Source organism: Sinohyriopsis cumingii, chromosome 8 (genome assembly GCF_028554795.1).
Source record: "Sinohyriopsis cumingii isolate HCF-2022 chromosome 8, ASM2855479v2, whole genome shotgun sequence".
NCBI lineage: Eukaryota > Metazoa > Mollusca > Bivalvia > Unionida > Unionidae > Sinohyriopsis > Sinohyriopsis cumingii.
Window position 1 is genome coordinate 102,951,166 of NC_142968.1, and position 18,305 is coordinate 102,969,470.

Sequence of the window (18,305 nt, forward strand, 5' to 3'; positions counted from 1 at the left end):
ATGCTAAATTTTGTTGTTTATAGCAACCATGAAGCTAATGAACACTCCTGATACCCAACAAGTACAACTGAACTTACAGAACACACCAAAACTGTAAAGAGAAAATGCTGACTTTCTTCCAGTGTTTGTATACACCTGTACTGTTATGTGATAAGAAGGCTGCTGTTACTGCCATGTTTTCAAATTTTGTACTAAGAGCAGATAATGCAATGCTCAGCTGATAGCAATGTAAAATTCACAACAAAATGAAGGAATTCATCATGGAAGACAAAGAGTACTGTATACGGTGTACAAAGTTCACTAATATCTTCAATCTGTCCCCACCCCCCCATAACAAATTAACCACATACTATTGCTAACTATTACACCTAAAACATAACCTTCTGTTTTAAGGAATTACAATTCAGTTACCTAATGAATGTGTACAAGGAAAATGAACCCACTCCTTGTCATTTGTTAGCTTTGTCACATTAACAATTAGTTTGAAAAGTTAAAATATCTAAAAAGGAAGTTGTCTATCAGAAAAGCAGGAAGGATATTAATTGTATGTGGCCATGTCCTCCTGAATATTTATATCAGGACTGAACCAGAAAATTCCCAATATGAAATGGTCAGATGTAGCAATAATAAAGATATATTAGTTCTAATTACATCAATTATGAAGAGAAAATATCTTACTTGTCTCAAAATATTTATAAGCAAATGGTCCATTGTTTTTACTCTGGCTACATGTTATTTAGTAATCATCTGCAAGATATGAAAATTTTGTTACATATTTAGCTATCTCTTCACCTGTGAAAATGAATTGCATATTTTCTCCTCCAGTTGCAAATTGACAAAAACTATTAATTAATCTGAGTATACTCTTTTTTGCCTTCTGTCACTTTCTTCTAACAACCATGACGATTCAATGTCATGGCAACAATACATTTGCAGTAATCAAAAATGAAAAGGTTTTTTTTTGAATGTCATGTTAGTTTCCCATGTTCTATCCAAAGGAGATGCAGAAATTACTTGAACAAAATTTAATCTGACAGTCAACTGCCATCGTGACAAAACTGCATTGGAGCCCTCTAAAAGGAAAAGGAAAAAATAAATTACTTTTATTTTGGGTTCCCTTTTTCTTTCCAAAGGCAACAAAAATTACTCAATCAAAACAGAATCATTCTGTACATAGAGACATTAATTTCCAATCTCATTATCATTTTTTGTCTCTTCAAATATGAACAAAACTTCTTTGTGGAAACAACTGATTGCCGATTTTTTGAAGTAAAAAAACAATACAGGTTTTTCTTGCAAGACACAACATCAAGCATTATAATTCCCTTATTTTTTCTACATCCTGCTAGTACATTCAGGTCCAAGTTATCATGCCTTACATGGATCAACAATTAAATACATTAACATCTGACACATCCAGTGAGGTAGCATTCAGTTGAAAATTTATCTGTAAAATGTAGATTTTTAGGTTGTCTGGTTTTTGTTAAGCAGATGTGAATGAAAGGACAATCACAAACTGTCTTGTTACAATTTTCATAAGTTTCACTATTAATTAACATTACACTGTATATTAATTAACTTAGAGAAGCTTAATTAGATCTCAAACATACACACAGACAATTACTACTGCAGTGGCCTACATCAGTATAAACTAAAAATGTGACAAATGATATGCCATGACCTTAGGGACCAATGGTGCTACCTAGTGGTGTACTAAGGGTACTGGTGCATGGGATGATGATGAAGGCCCAAAGGGGTTTTGGCACCCCAGGACCTCTGTTGCCCGTGGTTTTTTCGCCCCAAGATATCTGATGTTCAGGGCAACAACCTTGTCTCCCCCCACTCCATTAGTACTGGGGCTACCAAAATATTGGGCATATACTACAGCTTGGTAGCTCATTAGGTAGTTTTGAACCTTGGTTGTGCTGGGGGGGGGGGGGGCGCCACTCAATGTATCCCTGTCCAGTATAGTGATCAATATATGAAAACTTGTTAAATTTAAGTGGATATTGGCAGTCTGGTGTGGCAGAATGTTGATTGGGCTCACTCAGGTTGTAATAATGGTGGGCTACTATGTGATTCATTAATTTTGAATATTTTTTAAAAAACATACCAACAAAATTACTTATAAAAGATGATTCTTAATAACATATATGAAAGCAATTCTTAATAACATATGAAAGTAAATAGACATTTTTAAAGCTAACCATTTCACATTCAGGTGCCACAATCTACAAGGTTCTATTCTTGGTAACCCACCAACTGGGGATACCATCTGATTCTGAAATTTGCCAATCCCTAAACTTTGTCTGGTATTGAAAGAATTCAATCAAAGATCTACATATGTTGGTAGAAGTATTTAAAATGTAAGTTTCAGGCATGGAGTTTACACGCTGTGACTGTACAACACAAATCTAGCCAAAAATCAGGGCAACATTAGAAAATATCCAGTGTTCATAAGAGCATTAGTATTTAAAAGTTGTTCCGCACTAATTATCGTTAAAATGTTCACGAAGTGATGACTACTCTCAAGGAGACTGGAAACCATGAGTGGTATTTCACATGCCCTGTAGATCTATATACTGCAAAACCTGCCTTAGTGCACAACTCCATATATAAGGCGTCTGCTCATAAAAGGAACTTTATGAACCTCTTTCTCAAGTTTATTTTGTTTTATTCAAGTTTTGCATAAAGTAAACTTATTCAAAAAGGACAAAACCCATGGACCTTAGGCATCCTTTATAGTCAGGTTTTACTGTAATGCCAGACTCCTCAAGTGGACATGCATAGGAAGGCACATATAAACCCATTTATCGAGCCAATTAGTGTGATGAGAAATTCCAGAAAAAAATTAACTCCAATTTAACATAACACCTGACAAGGTGCTGGGGAAAGATAAAGATGGCATAATATATTACTTGACCCACTTGGGGGAATTGGGGAATGGGATGTACCCCCCTCTTTTTCTTGGCATTAATTTCTGAAATCCAATTCCAGACAGTAATTAGCAAGCTATTTCTGATGGTTTCAACTCCTTTGGCAGTGATTGTTTATGAATAGTCAGTGCTAAATGATGGATAGTTTATATCTAACAATCCACCATCCACACTATCTCAGTGTCATCTAGAACAGCCAGAGAGCAAGTTCAGCAAGTACCTGATCTTGGCCTCTGACCCATTATCAGGTGCAGCTTGACTTAGCTGTGTGTGTATGTGTGCCTAGTGTACCACCTTGAAAGCAATCCATACTTCACTGTGGATATTGTATCAACTGCTGGCACTGACATATGGTATCTAATCCTAATCGGCCACCAGACCAATAAAGACAAACATATGTACACACGGTACCCTGCATGTTGCCATGCAGATGTTGGGTATATATGAGCTGGATTGGACACTCGTACATCATTAACAGTTACTGTGCATTTAGTGTCAGCAACAGAAGACTGTCTTGTTCTTAAAGGACTTTGTGGCCTCGGGGATGACTATCTGTCTTGTTCTTAAAGGATTTTGGGGACTCGGGGACAAGGCAAAACAGAAGTGAGTAATGATGATTATTTGTACACTTTTTTACTTACTGCTTCATTGCACATTTTTTTAAAACTAAAACTTCATTTTCAGAGGTAAATTACAAATTAGAGACTTAATGTGACAAAAAAAATTAACTAAAATATTTTAAAAAATAATATTTTTATAGTTTCCATTATATGTGATAAATGTAGTTCAAAAGGGAGATTAGACTACAATTATTTTCTGTATGATTAAAATGTTTTAGTTCTCTTATTATTTATGGAGAAAAATGTAAAATATTGTGCAAAAAGACATATTCAAGAAAATGGACAAAAAAACTTTACTTAGTATCAATTCAATCTGAATAAGGAAAAAAGAAAATCGCACTATGTTATTTATTTTTTGTCTTAAAAACAATTTTTATAATAGATTACAAAGGTCATGCAAGCATTTATCATAGAACACAAAGATCAGGTAAGCATTTATCATATAATACAAAGGTCATGTAAGCATTTATCATATAATACAAAGGTCATGCAAGAATTTATCATATAATACAAAGGTTATGTAAGCATTTATCATAGAATACAAAGATCATGTAAGCATTTATCACTGAGTACAAAGGTCATGTAAGCATGATTAATAAAATCCATAAATATATCACTGCTGCCACAATCCCTATCAGCTGATGGCAAATGTTTTTCTACAGAAAACTTGTTGCTTTTATTAAAATCCATACTATATTTTTCTGTAACATTTTTCTTTAAAGAACAAAGAACATTTCAAATACAAATTCCACATATTACCATATATACAATGTGCTGGCAGATCTGGGTCTGTGCAGTTTGTTAGGAGTAATCAGAAGAACCAACAACATGGACCCCGATCTGCAGGTGTATTTTGCTACAGCAAAATCCTTGATGTTTGCAGTTTGATTCAACTTATAAACTAGTCTAAACAGTAAGCATTGTCAAATTAATCAGCAGTTCTGTGTGCATATACGTACTTCATCTTAGTAAAAAATGCCTCAATGTATGAAGGGTGACCAATTATCAAAATTACACATGTGCATCATTTTCAAATTCCTTTTCATCTATAAGAGATGGACACATTACAGAACGCACATTTGAGAGACTCGGAGCAGTACATTTAATCACTTTATTAAAAGTCATCATGTACATTCAAATTTAAATTTCTTGAAATGCATCCATACAAAATATGGAACATCAATTACTGAAAAATAATTAAGGAAAACTCTTTTCTAAATGTTGTGATATTAAATACATGTAACAGTAAACCAATGCAATTCCTGACATATCACACCGATTTGAAATTATAATTTAAATGTTAACAATTTGTCACTTCTAAAATAAATATACCTCCATCTATATGTATACTTAAACATATATGCAAGAAAAATAAAATGTTTGTTAGAAAATCCCTGACAAAATTAGCAGTTTTCCAAAAAAGCTTGCTTTTCATGTTGGCCTAAGCAAAATATGTATTTACATTGATACTGTATGCAAGTCTCAACTGCTTTCCAAGTTACTGGTCTTTAAACAGTTACAAACTTGACCTTAGGTAGACCAGCAGGTGCAAAGATGTGACAGCACTCTTAATTTTGGCATTATGGTGAAGCCTAGCTTCAAGTATCTTTCTAACTTCAGTATTTATAGCATGACCTACTTAAAAATTTGGCGGCCACTGCCAAACCCAAATAATCTGGTCACCATAGAAATTGAGACAAAATTAAAATGAGGAATTAAGGGCATAAGATGAAATAAAGTGATGTTTTTAGTTAAGGCACTTTAACAGTGATAATAAAAAGAAGCAAAATATTATTTTCTGCCAATTATCATCCACTGATCTCAGGCAAGCTATTGAAATATTCTATGAGGTTTTCAAAATCAGCTCTCAACAAATTGCCTGGTTAAATTAACAAAGCCTTAAGTATACCTGTGATTGTGCTAGCAAATCTGACTGATCTACTTGTACTGCACAAGTGACATTAGGAAAATAAGTCCATTTGTCCAGGAAAATTTATCTTTAGTCTATCATTTTAATTATTGATAGAACAACAGAGCTGCTGTTTTGATTTTGTTTTCATTTAATATATCTGATAAGCCTTGTGAATTTACAGGAATATTTTATTCTTTTTTTTTCAATCTAAATATAATATTTTAAATTTTTAAACTTCTAAAGAAATAAATAATAAATGAAGTGTAGGGTATCAACTATTTAATATCTCACAAAATTGTATGATTTTATAGCACATATAAATCTATCTTACTCCACCAATGTATGAACTGAATACATATTACTATTATTGGAAAGACTGTATATAGGCATGCTGTTAAATTAATACATCTTTTGATCTGTGAATAACTAAATTCAGCAAATCTGTGCAATGTACCTACAATGGTGAGATAACAGAAGTTCATAATAATGAAATGTGACAGCTATCAAGATACTGGGCAGACACAGAAAGTATCAAAAATAATTTTACACCATCTTTACCCTGAATGTGGTGCACAACACACCTCTAAGTGATGAAAAAAATGCCTTCAAAATCAGTGGAATGGAAAGAGTAATACAAACAAAGAACACACAACATTATAACATTGATCATGAAGATATGACACCTAATGTGGTATGCAACACACCTGCTAATGATATCATATTTGTATACCACATTGCATCTCTTAATCTGAAACAGCTGTAAGGTTACAGAACAGAAAAGAATGTCATCTTCGGTAGCCAAGGTTCCAAGATGTTAACCCTATCTGAACCATGGCAGATCAATTTGATATTTCAGTGCTGCATCCTAGTGACATTTACTTGATTGCATTGTTGCCTCCCTTAGTATGTAATGCCCGGAAACTAACCAACAGCATGTAAAACTGACAGCATGTAACACTGGTGCTTTGTATGTCAGCCAAAAATGGAAGAGGCAATTGACTTCAAAATAATAATTTGCAAGTTCAACATCGAAAGCGTGACTAGATACCAGACAGAAGCCATTACAAGAGTATTTGAAAAAGATGTACAAGCATGGACAGAGAGTGGAAAAGTACTTATTTATGAGTCCATTCCATTTCTGTGTTCCCATTCTCTAGATCATGTAGGAAGAGAGGTAAAATTTGCACAAGTTGATTTTGATTGGATGTGGTGGTTTGCCGCCAAATCCAATGAAATTCACAGACCCAAAGCACTGAGATATCTCATCAATCCACCAAGGTGTAGATAGGGTTAACATATCAGAACCTTGGCTAGCTAAGATAAAAGGTGTGATGCAAAACTTAAAATATTGGTTTGTGACCTTGACCTTGAATATGTGAACCAAAGATGGTTCACATCTTCTAAAAGATGATGTAATAATATTACCAAGTTTCATCCCTTAATCTCAAAAGGCTCTAAAATTAGAGTGGAATTAAGACAAAAAACTTAAATTCTGAGCTGTGACCTTGACCTTGATGAGAGAATCCTGACTGTGATATGTGACACACCTTCAGGTATGTGTGTCATATGCATGATCAGCATAGTACCAAGTTTTACAGTGAAAGTGTTATGTAAAACGTAAAATACTATACAATGACCATGACCTCTAAAAACAGCACTCTCGACATTACATGGGACATATTCTAGTGCTGATGTTCAAGTACTACTGTTACTACAAAGTTTCATCCCTTAATCAAAAAGGTTTTCAAGTTATGGAGTGGGAGTGAAAGTGTGCTGATAATGTAGCTGTGACCTTGACCTTGAAGACAGGATCCCCAATCAATCAGGACATCCTCAGCCTTTACCGTCAAGAAAGAAACTTCAAATCATGGTTGCCATCTACTTGTAATAAAAAACTGACGTCATTTTCTAGTGGCTGCATTGTAATTCATATAGTTGCCATTACTTGTAATAAGAAACTGATGATGTCATTTTCTGGTGGCTGAGTTGTAATTCATGTAGTAGCCATTACTTGTAATAAGAATTTGACAATGTCATTTTCTAGTGACTGCATTGTAATTCATTAGTTGCCATTACTTGTAATAAGAAATTAATGTCATTTTCTAGTGGCTGCATTGTAATTCATATAGTTGCCATTGCTTGTAATAATAAATTGATCATGTCATTTTCTAGTGACTGCAGTACGATTCATATGGTTGCCATTTACTTGTAACTAAAGATCTGTTAAAATAAGTTGGCAAGCAATTCCACTGTGGACATCAAAGTTTGAGAAAAAGACCAAAATGAGCAAATTCAAGGACCCTGTGGCCGTCACTTCTTGTGACCTAATTAATATCAAGAAGCCTAAAAATATCTCACTGAAATCCAAAAATAATTGAGGGAGAGGTTGCAAAGAAGCAAAAAGTTGTGCGTGACAGTCACAGTGTATAACCTTGCCCATAAAACAGAATACTGACAATTGGACTTAGCAAAGGTCTCATTAAAGTCAAGCTGCATACCAAATTTAGTTGAAATCAAAATCAAGCTGCATACCAAATTTTGTTGAAATCCCCCTAAAATTCAAAAGACTTAGTGGGAGAAAACAGAAATGGGTGAATCTGACAATTAAACTCAGCCAGTCTCATCAAAATCAACCAGCATCCCAATTTTGGCTCAAATATAATCCATGATTTATTGTACAGGAAATTGGATGAATCTGAGAATCAGGGTCTATAACTCTGTTATCTGATGACAGAGAATACTGACAATAAAGTACAGTTATGGTCTCGTAAATATCAAGCATCACTCCAAATTTGGCAGAAATCCAATATTAATCAAGGGAGTTACTGTGTGAAAACAAAAGGGGGTGCATCTGACAATCAGGTACTCTAACTCAGCCAAACAATGACACAGAATACTGACAAATGAATTCATCCTAAGTCGGAGCAGTATCAAGCAGTATGTCAGATTTGGTTGAAATCCAATAATAATCACAGGATTTACTGTGCAGAAATGGGAGTGGGTTAGATAATATGGGGCAATAACTTCACTAAATGATGATGTAAAGGACCAAAAATAAAATTCCGATAAGTTCTCAACAAGATCAAGATGTATACCAAATTTAGAATAAATCCAGTCATAATTAGGGAGTTACTTTTAGGAAATAGAAGTAGATGAGTCAAACAACCAGCGGCTATAACTCCACTATTTGATTACAAAGAATGCTGACAATCAAACTCAACAATGATCTCATCAATATCAAGCCATTCACACAATTTGGTTCCAGTCTAATTTTCAAGGAAGTTATTGAGCAGAAAGAAAATATACTGAATCCGACAATCAGGGGCTTTTACTCTTCTAAACAATGATGCTAAATGCTAACAATCAAACTCGGCTAAAATCTCATCAATATCTAGCATCATCCCAAATTTGGCTGAAATAAAAAAATACCATATATACTAGCTCATAAGTCAAGTCCAACTGCAAACATAAAGATCCAGATCTGCCATAGCAAGTGAATGCAGGTCAGGGTCTGTTTTATTTGTTCAACTGATCACTCCTAACAAACTGTGCAGACCTAGATTGCCAGCGCATTATGCATCAGCTGATCTGGCTCTGTGCAGTTTGCAGTTGGACTCGTCTTATAAGTCAGTATATAGGGTAACTGCCTCAGCACCAAAAACAAGCTTGTGTTGATGTGCTGTAAACCTCCAAACAAATCAAACCAAAAAAAGATAGTTATGTGGAAACAAAAGAAACGATGGACCCATTTTAATGTCCTTCCTTTCCACTAAAAGCATGGGAGAATTGAAGCTTTGCTCTGGATGGTCAGCCAGATCATCAAATGGTTTGACAACATGCTTTTTGTAACATCACAACAATCCCCTGCCCCTTCATTCATGTTTGCAGAAGGGGTAGGTATAAAAAGATTTCATCCTATCAAAATCAGAATTTTGCTACAGTAGGAAGACATTCATCTGGATTGTTCTCTGGTGTTGATTCCATAATGCACTTCAAATCAGAAACAAAACAGCCTAGAAGTCTTGCTTATTTGGTGGCCAAACTTTAGGATGCATGGGACCATTGGCATATTTTGCAATCACATATCTCAGTCTATGTCAACTTGCAGCTAAGCATACATTACACACCATCACCAATAGTTAACTAAAGCACTCTCCCACACAAGACCCTTGTTAACTAAAGCACTCTCCCACACAAGACCCTTGTTAACTAAAGCACTCTCCCACACAAGGCCCTTGTTAACTACAGCACTCTCCCACACAAGACCCTTGTTAACTACAGCACTCTCCCACACAAGACCCTTGTTAACTAAAGCACTCTCCCACACAAGACCCTTGTTAACTACAGCACTCTCCCACACAAGACCCTTGTTAACTACAGCACTCTCCCACACAAGACCCTTGTTAACTAAAGCACTCTCCCACACAAGACCCTTGTTAACTACAGCACTCTCCCACACAAGACCCTTGTCAACTACAGCACTCTCCCACACAAGACCCTTGTTAACTAAAGCACTCTCCCACACAAGACCCTTGTTAACTAAAGCACTCTCCCACACAAGACCCTTGTTAACTACAGCACTCTCCCACACAAGGCATTCCTCATAAACACATACTGTTATAAGGCAGGTATGGTCATGGATCCAATGTCATTAAATGGTACTCAAATTATATGTATCAAGCATTTCATTATAAGACAGTATAATCTATGGGTCATATGGAACAGCATGTGGGAGTAACTTACTCCTACATATTGGTTCAGATGTAAATGTAGCTGTCATATCTTTGGTGATTGTCAATCGTGTAAGGTAAACCTGGCCGATGGTTATGACCCAGGTGATCCAAGATAGTTCATGACACAACAAGTTATACAGAAGCTCCTGAATAAATGATAATTTTAAATTTATGAAATGAAAAGTAGAACAAGGTGATTCATCTTTACAAAGGGAGCCATAGGTCAAGCATCAAACGTGTAATCCGAGAGTTGTGGGTTGAATATATCTGCCCTGGCCAGACTGGGTCAGCTGATCCCTGTATCCTTGGCGCAGGAATATAATAATAGGTGATCAGCATGATATAACCAATAATAAATTAAAAGTGCTGTTACCCACCCACCCCAAGCAAGGCTCTTGACAACCATCTTCCAGGGAATAATATTTGACCTGTGTTATTAAGTTTAGATGCCTTATACTGAAGTATATTCTAACAAGGCCATGTTGTTATATTGCATATTGCACAATAAAACAAAAACATGGTCTTTAATAATTTAAAATTACATAATTATTTGTTCTCATCCAGCAAGTACTACAAACAAGGAAAATAAAAACAATCTTAGCACATGACTGAAATCAATTTAGTATATGACTAAAACTATGTAATAAGGCAACGTCCTCCAGAACGCAGGCCGGATAAGCATGCCTTACAATGTAAATAAGCAGAGAAAACCACCTTGCAACATTCGGTTTATAACAGAATAAAATTATTAAAATTATTCAGCATCCTAAATTTTTTGTGACATTAAGTTGCACCTCAAATTGCTGCTATACCAGATCTTCCTTTCTTTGTTTTTGCAAAATTATTTATGCTGCAACCTTTTTTCTTTTCATTACAGGTGATTCCAGCTGACCTATGATTTGACTGCACAAAGAAAATACAATAATATATCAGCCTAACTTATTTAGACAAGACATATTTAACAGTCAGAGGAGAAGCTGCTAAAATTAAAACAATTACGAACTTCAATGAACACCAGATATGCAGTGTATGCTATGAGAAATGGAGGCTGCAGCTGCATCATCATATGTAAAAGAACACGTGATCCTAAGAATCGTTATTTTATGACCTGTATGTGAAAGAAACCAAGATGAAATAACTACTTGTTATTAACAGTACATAAGGTTTTCATTCAAGCAAGTATAGACCAATCTGTACTTCTATTCCAGCTGAATTTTTCAACACAAGGATTACAATTAGTCTAAAGTACTGGAAAAAGGGAGGAGAAAGTAAAACAAGCTGACGTTGGTTTGTACTTTCATTTATGATCCAGTTCAAACTTCAACTGATGAAATACAAACTAGATGAACTGAACTGATAACAACAACAACAAGATAAAATGGTGATTTCGCTTCTTTATATCTTTCAATCTACCATCCAATTAACTGGAAAAGCACAGGTACCTAGTGAAGTAGAAATTACTAGTTACTACACAAAAGGTATGATGCTGGAAGGATATTCCTATTACATTATACCCACTTTGCTATATGCCGGGTATATTATACTCAGGGTTTTTCGTAAGAATGTTCGATGGTCACAAGGCACATTACTGAACTTTGTGACATTATGCCTTGTTATAATGACTATTCAGAGTCTAGACTGGGGTTTCATGGGTCTGATCTGTGTTCTTGTCGGAATTTACATCCATGGAACTTGCCTTGAATATCCTCATCTCCCAGTTCACAACAAAGCAATCCTTGTCACAGGTAAAAGACTGATGTGTGTTTTCTTATATCTCCCATTTCAAAGATACATTGTCAATGATCATTTCCGTCAGTCATTCATTCCATCCATTGGCTTATGCTGTAACTTGAACTTTGTTTATACTGGCTGACATAGGGTGCTCATATCTGGTATGATGTTTTACCAGAATGAATTGATGACTAGGAAGGTTCAGATGTAGCATGAGATGGGAAAATATCAGGGTAAAAAAAGGTTTAAAAAAAACAATGTAATGGCTTCGATTTCTAGTTCATAATGATGTTGGAAAAAGTCTGAAAATTGTAAAGTCTTGTCTCATTTATCCTTCTAACATCTGAGCTGCAATGGCTCAGTGCTTAGCTTCCTAGAGGCCTTGTGACTCAAAGTGTGCATGTTTGAATCCTACTATCAGATCATCAGCCTGGGTTGGCTACAGTGGCGTAATGTGGGCAAGGCACAATTGTCTTGACAGTAAATAACCTACTTTGTGTTGCTAATTGTTAAAAATCTAAATCACACACATACACTCATTCACTCACTTATAAGTCAAGTCTAGATGCAAACAAGACAGAACCTGATCTGCCATCAAAAAGTGCTGCAGATCAAAACTGCATAGAACTTATGTAACAATAGATCTGAGTTTGTGCATTTTGCAGCCAGATTCAACTTGTCAAGGAGTGTATATATATATATATATATATATATATATATATATATATATATATATATATATATATATATATATATATATATATATATATATATACATACATACATACACATATAGTCTGGGTTTTGTTTGGTGTTTTATGGCACATCAACACAAGTAGGTTTATAATGTGTTTGTGATTTGGATTTTTAATGTAGCTTTAACAATATTTCAATCATATCGCTACAATGTCTGCAGTCTGAATAGTTTTTAGTGATGTCTAGCACTGGGGCATCATGCCACAGACATGTAGCATAATGTCCCACCCAGTCATATTACACTGACAACAGGCCAACCAGTCCTAACACTAATCTCTTAATGATGAGCGCCAAGCAAGGCAGCTGTTAAGACCATTTTTGTAAGTCTTTAGTATGACTTTGTGAGGGATCGAACCCATGACCTTCTGCATCTGAGGCAGACACTCTAACCACTAGGCCACCGGAGCGATCAAGTAGGTTTATAATGCCAACCTGTTCTGATCTGATGGTGGGATTCAAACATGTTCTCTTCTGGTCGCAAGTCTGGCCCACTAACCCAACAAAAAATAATCCATCTGTGAAGAAAATAAAACCACTTCCACAACCATAGCATCTTCAAATTTTAGTGCAAAGAAAAATTAGATTATTTTACAAATCATGGAAATTTATACACACAAAGAATAATTCACAGTAACCTGTGTGCACAAGTCTGTAGTGGTTAAGTCCTTTCTATTTTTGTCCATAAAAATTCTTATCCTACAAAATGTGGAAACAAATCACCTATGCACAAATCCATACTATTCAATCGCTCCACCCTTCCCCAATCAACTCGGAAATGTCCAAGTTTGAGGAGTAATTTTGCCACAAATCGTCATATACATGATGGTACTTGACAATAAGAAACATCTTGCTAGACAGTAGAAGTCATCTCTTGAGCCATAATAATGATATTCCTGTAGGAAACACTCATGGCTGCAGGCTAAGTATTTACTACTTAGGAGGTGTAAAGTGTTTATGGAACACTAACTCTGGCATAATGCAAACTATTTGTATGGATAATACATGACCTAATAACTTCAATCAATTGTGATTTCCTACTAATTATATAAACTGCTAAGGCTAAAATTTTAGTTAGAGTTGGAAATAAGGCAGTCTTACACATATAAGATGTGAAAAATATGTCTGCGGCTAAGTCGAGTTATTGCAGGATCTATTCTGTGAAATGCTATTGCAGGACTCAGGCTTATTCAATTAATTGTGTGTAACAAAGCAACTAAAATGCTCAAATTATTTCAAGCCCAACCTCTAACTCTTAATTTAATCCATCCTATATTCTAAAAATTCATGCCTTTTCTGCAAATGGATGGGTCAATTATCCCATAAATTTTCAGCTCTACAACAGACCCTGTCAGATCGAAAGTATCTTTACAGATTTCAATTAAGTCCTTTGATACAGGTGTGGGATGTCCCCCCGTGTCTTCAAAATTGTTTCAGTCTTAATTCTCACTTTAACTGTCCATGTAACACCAAAATGTTAAAATGTAAATTCTCCTAAAATTAATTTGAACAAGTTAACACTGACAAAACTGGTAACCTACAAATGAAAATGAATTCAATGCCCTACATCTACAATATAGGATGGCTGCTGTAACATATTAAGTTTGTTGGAGAAAGAACCATAAAAATCCAAAACTGTACACAAGGTGTGCTAATATAAATAACCAGATGATCCCCACAGTACATGGGATATACTTCACAGGTAACAATGGAAAAAACTAATGAATATTTTATATACTTAATAAACAAACAAACATGTTTTATTTTATGTGCAATCCTAGAGATTGCAAGTTAATGAAACCATTCATCCCTTCATATTACCTTTAACTTCATTATTTTTTTTTAAAACAGTTATTATAATGTACAAAGTGATCCAATATGTACAAGAATATTATGCACAAAGTTTTATTTATTTATAACTGTTTCAGGATCAAAAGAAAAGAAGAGATCAACAAAGTTTCACACCATCTACAATAAAATGAGGGAAATTAAAAAAAAACAAACATAAAGTACAATTTTTTTTTACAGTGGTAAGAAATAGGTTGACCTGCAACAAGATTGGATTGGTTTTGTTTGGTGCTTGATGGCACATCAACACAAGAAAGTTATGTAATGCTGAGGCAGTTTATGTAAAATGTCTGGTCCAAGGACACATCACATTAGCAGACCCAAGCAGAACTGATGGTAGGATTCAAATCGGGCAGGTCAGTTATTAAATCACCATAACTCCTGCAACAGGAATGAAGGATGTAGCTTCTATATTACTACAGTTGGATCACTACCAAATAAACTTAGATTAATAGCACTAAATTATTCCCTCTCTTTATGTCCCTTGAATTTCACATTTGCAAACTTTCTTTGAGCAATAGGTTACAAATTCATTCTTCCTAAGTTTACGTCCAGGTTGGCTCAAGAGTCTGATAAGAGTCTGAGAAAGTGAATTTTAAATATTCACACAAAATGTACTCAGTTTGTTTATAACCTATACCAGAAGTTTATACAATTTAGATGAAGATAACATTGCGGAATTGTAAACATTGAGAAGCTTTTATCTTGTATTACAAGGGGTATCAGGGTTACAAGTGCAAAAAGATAATGGAGGTATTTCTGACAAATCTTAAATTGATATACACAGGACATATCTAACTCAAAGTTGGCCCTTAAAGTAAACAGTGCATTCCTGGACTGGCACCTGGTCTTTTTTAATATACATTTACAGAGGGTTTTTTTTTTCAGGGTGAAAAAGTAATAAAGGAAAATGAAAAGAATCGGCTGATATTCAGTATATATGTATATGCAGTGTTTTTGACACCTCGGCACAATAAATAGCTATATGGTACCAATTAAAGGTTAAGTTTGAAAAATGTACAAATTTTGAATTGCAGAAAATCTTTTGGAAGATAAACCATTCCAAAAATATGTAAACATGAAGGTCAGTCAAAAACAAACAAGGTAAGATGTTAAAATTCTGCAAAGAAAGCTAAAAACCGTAAAAGTCCTTAATATAGTTGGTCAAAAGTTTTTTAAAATAAACTGAATTCCCAGAAAAAGTCCAAGATTTTCTTGGTGGTGTTTCATCATTAGGTTTCTTCTTTAATTTTACACCCAAACGCTTGTCTCACAGGAGGGAAGTAGAAAACCTCAACAAGAATGTGTTCAGCTGACAGTAGGTTCAACCTTCAGAGCAAGTGTGTCCAATACATCATCAGCACAATAACCCAGTCTCTGAGATGTCATTCTCCAATGGTAGGTTTCATGTTAAGTTTTGGAGTTTTCATTCCACATATTTTGTTAACTATGAAAAACATGTTGATTTTTATTGTATTTTAAATCAGTATGTGGGATATTCCATTTGGTAATTTATAACTGAACAGTATTTCTGCTCTGTTAAGATTAGTGTCAAAGTGAACACATCTATCATTAAGAGTATTGTGAACATCATATATGTATGTTTAATAGACCTTGATGTAGATACTGCATCATTTTTGCAGAAGCCTCTTTACATCTTTTTCAGTGACATTGACCTTGGATCTTTTGACCCCAAAATTGATAAGATTCCTCCTTATCCCAAGTGTAAGCCATCCACAATGACTGGTCCACAGTTTTCATCTAAAAATAAAGTTGCTGTACTGAAACCATTTTTCTTCTTGGTGTTGCAGGGACCTTTGACCTTTTTTTTAAACATGAAACTAAAAGGCTTTGGCCTTATTCCTAGTGCAAGCCATACAGAAAGTGTGGTCCAGATATATAATGTAGAACTAATACTATTGTGCAGAAACCGTTGTTATTCTTTAAGTCACTGACATTGATCTTTGACCTTTTGACCCCAAAATTGAAAAGGTGTTTCCTTATCCCAACTGAAAACCATCCACAAAGTTTGGTAACTATACATAATAAAGAAATTAAGTCATTGTGCCAAAACCAATTTTTTTCATTCAGTCACAGCAACCTTGACCTCTGAAAATTTGACACCAAGTGCAAGCCATTCACAAAGTTTGGCATATGTAGATGGTGGTGTTAATGTGAAAAAATTATATTTCTTCTTTCAGTCATATTAAACCTTGACCTTAAGCTCTCTGAAATCAACATGCTTATTCCACACCCCAAGTGTAAGCCATCCACAAAATTTGGTGACATTAGATGATGGAGAACTTAACTTATTAAACAGAAACAGTTTTTTCTTTTAGTCAGTGACCTTGACCTTTGAGCTTTTGAGCCTGAGATCAGTAGACTTTTTTCATTACAAGTGCAAGCAGGTGACAAAATTTGATAACCACAGATGGCGAACACCTTGAGTTATTATCCAGAAACAAATTTCTAACAGACAGACATACTGACAGGTAACATTGTAAAATAATACATTCAACACTATGGCAGGCATATAAAAAGTAATGGATATGACTAATATCAGATATAGATATCCCAAGCAAATGATTGTCAAACATTTGTATAATTGGTGGGCTTATTATCAAGCATGGGCTCATCATCTTGTCCAGAGTGCAGATTAAATGAGTGGATATATTAGATAATAATCATCAATAATAAATATAGTCAAACATTCTAGAGTAGTCATCTTTATAGAGCAGCCACCTGTATCAAGGTACAATACAAATAGTTTCAGCACATTTATAGGTCTGTATGTAAATGTCACCTGCAAACAGAAACTAGTTGCTGCCAATATCATGAGTTTTTTTAATGGCGAAGTTTCAGTATATTCAACAAGAGGCCAAGGTGAGCCTGATATCACTCACCTGACTTACACTAAATAAGAACCTTTGAAAGGATGCAGCATGTCAAAATTTGCTAATTCTGGTCAAGCAGATTGTAGCATTGGACATATCTGAAAAATGACAAGAATCAGTTGCTTATACCAGTTTTAGAAGTCTCCAATATGACCAAAATTCATCAAATTTCTACCAAACACAGAATACATGAAAGATATTACATGATTTTTAATGTAATAAATAAAAGAGAAACACAAAGGAATGCAGCCATTTTGCAAGCAATTTATCATACATACTATTTTGACAGTAAGCCACTTTCTGTTTTAATACTTCCATTGAAAAGATGATGTAAGAGTACAATAACGCCTACACATATTTAAGATCATTCAGGTCTAGCATAGTTGTCTCTTGTACAAAGTCAGCTACACTTAGTGCAACATCAGAAGATTACTAAAGGTAAACCAGGTTAGTACTAAAGCTATCAGCCAAAACCTTGACATTTGCCTGACCCTAGAGATATACAGGGTCAGGTCTTGGAACAAATCCACAAGTTTATCTATACCAGTACATACAAATAACAGAGATTTGATTATGTACTTGTGCACTTGAAAATGTTTTCATTTTGATCTAAGTTATACATAAAAGGCTAATACATGCAAACCTGCCCATATTAAAAAGTTTTAAAAATCTCTGGCTTATATAATTTCTTCTTAGCCTAAGTCAGCCTAGACATTTCTACAGGATTTTTTGAAAGTCAGTGATTACATTTCTCAAAAACAGGTGTTCCACACAATGTAGTCTTTAACCTGTGACTGGGGTTATGATGACAAAGATTACTGATCAATCACAAAAGATATCAATTTGAAAGGTCATGTACCATTGGCTGATAGTGGATT

General features: G+C 34.7%; 2 protein-coding genes across 7 annotated transcripts in view; one reads left to right on the forward strand and one right to left on the reverse strand.

Moving 5' to 3' along the window:
- The window catches only part of LOC149794267 (histone H4 transcription factor-like), a 160,951-nt gene that overhangs the window by 87,958 nt on the left and 54,688 nt on the right, over positions 1 to 18,305 (reverse strand). The window lies entirely within an intron of this gene.
- Positions 1 to 18,305, forward strand: part of LOC149794268 (11-beta-hydroxysteroid dehydrogenase type 2-like) — a 48,987-nt gene that overhangs the window by 12,534 nt on the left and 18,148 nt on the right. For 2 of the 4 annotated variants that reach the window (XM_089968413.1, XM_089968414.1), the window contains one exon: positions 11,079 to 11,946. The exons of 1 other annotated variant lie outside the window; for it this stretch is intronic. In XM_089968413.1, the coding sequence (XP_089824539.1) occupies positions 11,580 to 11,946 (367 nt within the window). In that variant the 5' untranslated portion in view covers positions 11,079 to 11,579. Of the gene's footprint in view, positions 1 to 3,154; positions 3,540 to 11,078; positions 11,947 to 18,305 lie in introns of those variants that run through there. One more of the 4 variants, XM_089968412.1, reaches the window with a different exon arrangement.